Source organism: Gossypium hirsutum, chromosome A13 (genome assembly GCF_007990345.1).
Source record: "Gossypium hirsutum isolate 1008001.06 chromosome A13, Gossypium_hirsutum_v2.1, whole genome shotgun sequence".
Taxonomy (NCBI): domain Eukaryota; kingdom Viridiplantae; phylum Streptophyta; class Magnoliopsida; order Malvales; family Malvaceae; genus Gossypium; species Gossypium hirsutum.
In genome coordinates, this window is record NC_053436.1 from 76,892,258 (window position 1) to 76,896,499 (window position 4,242).

The window sequence follows — 4,242 nt, forward strand, 5'->3', positions numbered from 1 at the left end:
AAAAATTCCAAAATTATATTTTTGTAAAAAATTATAAAAAATTAAAAAGATTTAAAGAATATAAAAGAAAGTTAAAATTTTAATTTTTTCTAAAATAATATTTTTGAGACCTAAATAAGTTAATTAATTATTCAAATTTATCATACTAAAATATTTTTTTCTTATTTTACTTTGAAAAAATTAAAATGTCACAAACTCTATTTTACAATAATCTTGAACGTAGTTTACCTTAAATAATACTAAATCTTAAATAAATTTTCAAAATATATTAGGCACTTAGCTTTCATGACATTTTCCCACTATATATGGTAGATGGAATTGTCAAATTGGTAAAAAGAAAATTTAAAAAAATAATTTATATAAAAAATAAATAAAATTTTAGTTAAAATGATAAAATCAAAAGTTATGAAGTCTTAAATTTAAATTTTATTATATAGATATTTTATATAAAACATAAAAGAACAAAAAAAACTTTCTCATATTAATATTATGACTTTATAAAAAAATAAAATTCATTTTCAAATTGAATTGATGACTCCAGGCCACACAACACCAAAAACGTTATAATATTAATTTATCAAAAATACTTCGAACAAAATAGAACTCCAAATAAATGCGCATCCGGGGAATCGAACCCCGGTCAGTACCGTGGGAGGGTACTATGATACCACTACACTAGATGCGCCCTTTGTTAAAAGCTGGTTATCGTTTTTATTGTTCATCATTAATAATTAAGAAAAATATTATATTCCGCATCTGTCTCAATTTCCAATGACGAGTAAGCTTTTGATAGATTGATATGTAACTCAAATTTTAATGTAAATTTTGAATATAGTGTATATATCCTACTTAACTATATTTAAAAAAAATTTGAGTTTTTTTTTCAAATAATTAGATATTTTTAGGTTTTCAAAAAATAGGAATACATTGGAAAAGCATATCTGAATCTTGATAAAAAATGCATGGAAAGTTCTGCTACATATAAGAGTTTCACTTCATGACTACATATTGTAAAGCGCAAGAAAGTGAAAGAAATGGATGTAAATCCTAATTTCACAACTCATCAGTGGGTTCATCATCATTTGCCGAACTTCCACCACTTTTTTCATAAACTTGTTTTATGATTGGATTACGCACTGCCTCCACTTCCTTAAGCTTCTCATCGAAATCTTCCTTCTCTCCATTTTGATTATCATCTAACCATTCAAGTGCTTCTCTCAAGGTGTTCTCAATCTTCTCTTTCTCATCAGAATCAATCTTGTCTGCAAGCTTGTCCTTGTCATCAATGCTACTCCTCATGTTGTATATGTATGTCTCAAGCTTGTTCCTGGAATCTATCTTTTCCCTCACTTTCTTGTCCTCTTCCGCAAATTCCTCCGCTTCCTTCGCCATCCTATCGATCTCTTCCTGGCTGAGACGCCCCTTGTCGTTGGTTATGGTGATCGATTGCGCTTTCTTTGCTGCTTTGTCCTCTGCTGTCACATGGAGGATGCCATTGGCATCAACCTCAAAGGTCACTTCTATTTGGGGAACACCCCTGCAATGGTTTAGTAGTAGAAACAATTTGTTAATATGCGAACCTGAAAAAAAAAATGCAATGGTCATATTAGGAATATGAAACTCACCTTGGAGCAGGTGGAATGCCTGTTAGATCAAACCTTCCGAGTTCTCGACAATCTTTTGTCAAGCTTCTCTCTCCTTCATAGACCTGGAATTTTGTAAAAGCAACTAGCTTCAGTTATCACTTATCAAATCATTCTTCAAAACACAAGATGCGTTCGCCATTGCCATTGATTGGTTTACCTTGATGGAAACTGTGGATTGCTGGTCTTGATATGTGGTGAAAACCTGAGATTTCTTAGTTGGGATAACAGTGTTCCTTGGGATCAACTTAGTCATCACACCACCTACTGTTTCAATGCCGAGACTCAAGGGAGCAACATCAAGAAGAAGAATGTCTGCAAAATCAACCAAAAAAATAAAACAGAGAGGAAATCTTGTTAAGATTTCGAAGCCAAGACAATTTCATGCAAAATCAATGAAAACGTAGCAATACCCTTGGTTTCTTCGCCGCCTTCACCGCTTAAAATTCCACCCTGAACCGCAGCACCGTAGGCTACCGCCTCGTCTGGATTGATACCCTTGTTGGGCTCTTTGCCATCAAATAAGTCCTTCAACAATTGTTGAACTTTCGGAATTCGAGTGCTGCCTCCAACAAGCACAATTTCATTAATATCAGACGTCTTCAAATTTGCATCCTCCAAAGCCTTCTTCACCGGTCCTAGAGTTTTCTTAAACAAGTCCATGTTCAACTCCTCGAATCTTGCCCTTGTTAGTGGCTCAGAAAAATCAACCCCATCAAACAATGACTCAATCTCAACTCTAACTTGATGTTGACTGCTCAATGCTCTCTTTGCTCTTTCACATTCCCGACGAAGCTTCCCTAAAGCCTTGTTATCCTTGCTGATATCTTTGTTATATTTCCTCTTGATCAACTTGATGAAATAATCCATTACTCTATGATCAAAATCTTCCCCTCCCAAATGGGTGTCTCCACTTGTTGAAAGAACTTCAAAAACTCCATTATCAATAGTTAAAATACTAACATCAAATGTACCACCGCCAAGATCATAAACCAAAATGTTTTTCTCTCCACCTTTCTTGTCCAATCCATACGCAATGGCCGCCGCAGTAGGCTCATTGATGATCCGAGCCACATTTAACCCCGCAATGGTGCCCGCATCTTTAGTAGCCTGCCTTTGTGCATCGTTGAAATATGCTACAAAAAATCAAAACCCAGAATTCATTAAACCATTTTCATGTAAATAAATGGTTCTAAAGTTCATATAATAAAAGATCAAAACAACAAGGAGATTTTAATCATACCAGGAACAGTAATAACAGCATCCTTAATCTTCTTTCCCAAGTAAGCTTCAGCTGTTTCCTTCATTTTTGTCAAAACCATAGCACTGATTTCCTCGGGGCTGAAAACTTTAGTCTCACCTTTAACCTTGACTTGAATATATGGCTTCCCATCTTTATTGACCACCTTGTAAGGCAAGAACTTTATATCTCTTTGAACCTCTGGGTCGTTGAATCTACCATTAAAGCCAAACACCCAAAGTTCAATTCATCTCCACAAAAAATGGAGAAACTTGAAATAATAATCAAACTACTTTAACCTTGCTTTTATTACTTACTTTCTTCCAATGAGACGTTTAACATCAAAGATGGTGCGTTCTGCATTGAGAGCCGCTTGATTCTTGGCGGCCTCTCCAATCAAACGCTCTGAATCAGTGAATGCAACCCATGAGGGGGTGATTCTATTCCCTTGATCATTGGCTATAATCTCAACGTGACCATTCTTGTAAACTCCCACACATGAATACGTTGTGCCCAGGTCGATTCCAATCACCGTTCCTACCTTGGAATCATTTGATGCTACTGCAATTCCTAATAAGAATTCTGCTTGACAACAAAAACAAAGGAAGCTAGGAAAACAGAGCAACTCCATTGAAAACGAATTTTTAGCTAAGCAAAGAGAAGAAAGTCTTTCTATATACCTGACATAAAGAGAAATAAAACCCAAAGCGCCTTGTTTTTTGCCACCATTGCTGCTTTTGATTCTCTGCAATTTAGTGGGAAAATCGAACTTTTTAAACTTTTAACCTCTGGCTTTTGTGTTCAGTGAAGAAACGAGTTGAAAGGGTAGTATATTTATATAAGAGGGGGCGTGTTCCGTGCTAGAGTGTTCGACCCAATGATAGAATGTCACCTTTTCAAATCGATGCATTTTCTGTTGGCGATCTCGCAAGGTAACACATCTTATGTCCAATTGAAACTTGACACGTGTAAATGTAGAATTTCACCGTGCTCTCAGGAATGTTCATGAATGAAATGGCGGGATCAGCGGTTAAAAGAACTCAAAATTTTCAGTCATAATAAAATTTCATTTTATTATTATTTAAGTTAAAATGCTATTACTAACAGCAAATATTAATATAAGAATATTTTGTCTTTTTATATTGAGTTGATACACTGTTTTATATCTATATTTGGTTTCTGTTTTTTTTTTTAGTATCTCAATTTAGTAATGTTTCATTTCATACCTAAGCTTTAAGTACTTAAGCTTAAGCTTGAACTCAATGTTTAGTTTAGTACTTAATTTTTTTATATTAATTAAGTATTTATATTTTTTTTAGACTTAATTTACGATTTGACTTCTAAAACAGGGGTGAAGCT

General features: G+C 34.2%; 1 protein-coding gene and 1 non-coding gene across 3 annotated transcripts; both read right to left on the reverse strand.

Moving 5' to 3' along the window:
• Nucleotides 1-614: 614 nt before the first annotated feature.
• Nucleotides 615-685, reverse strand: TRNAG-CCC (transfer RNA glycine (anticodon CCC)). The gene has a single exon. It is a non-coding gene; the product is annotated as a tRNA-Gly (tRNA).
• Nucleotides 686-845: 160 nt separating this feature from the next.
• On the reverse strand, nucleotides 846-3,704 carry LOC107893629 (luminal-binding protein 5). Of its 2 annotated transcripts, XM_041085009.1 has the most exons (8): nucleotides 3,564-3,704; nucleotides 3,201-3,465; nucleotides 2,887-3,098; nucleotides 2,657-2,779; nucleotides 2,057-2,569; nucleotides 1,804-1,958; nucleotides 1,626-1,708; nucleotides 846-1,537 (listed from the first exon to the last, which is right to left on the reverse strand). In XM_041085009.1, exons 1-8 carry the CDS (start codon nucleotides 3,610-3,612, stop codon nucleotides 1,054-1,056), a joined length of 1,884 nt encoding a protein of 627 aa, XP_040940943.1. In that variant the 5' UTR covers nucleotides 3,613-3,704; the 3' UTR covers nucleotides 846-1,053. The 2 variants fall into 2 exon arrangements, with proteins under 2 accessions (XP_040940943.1, XP_016674157.2); XM_016818668.2 differs by having other exon boundaries at nucleotides 2,057-2,779.
• Between the last annotated feature and the right edge of the window lie 538 nt (nucleotides 3,705-4,242).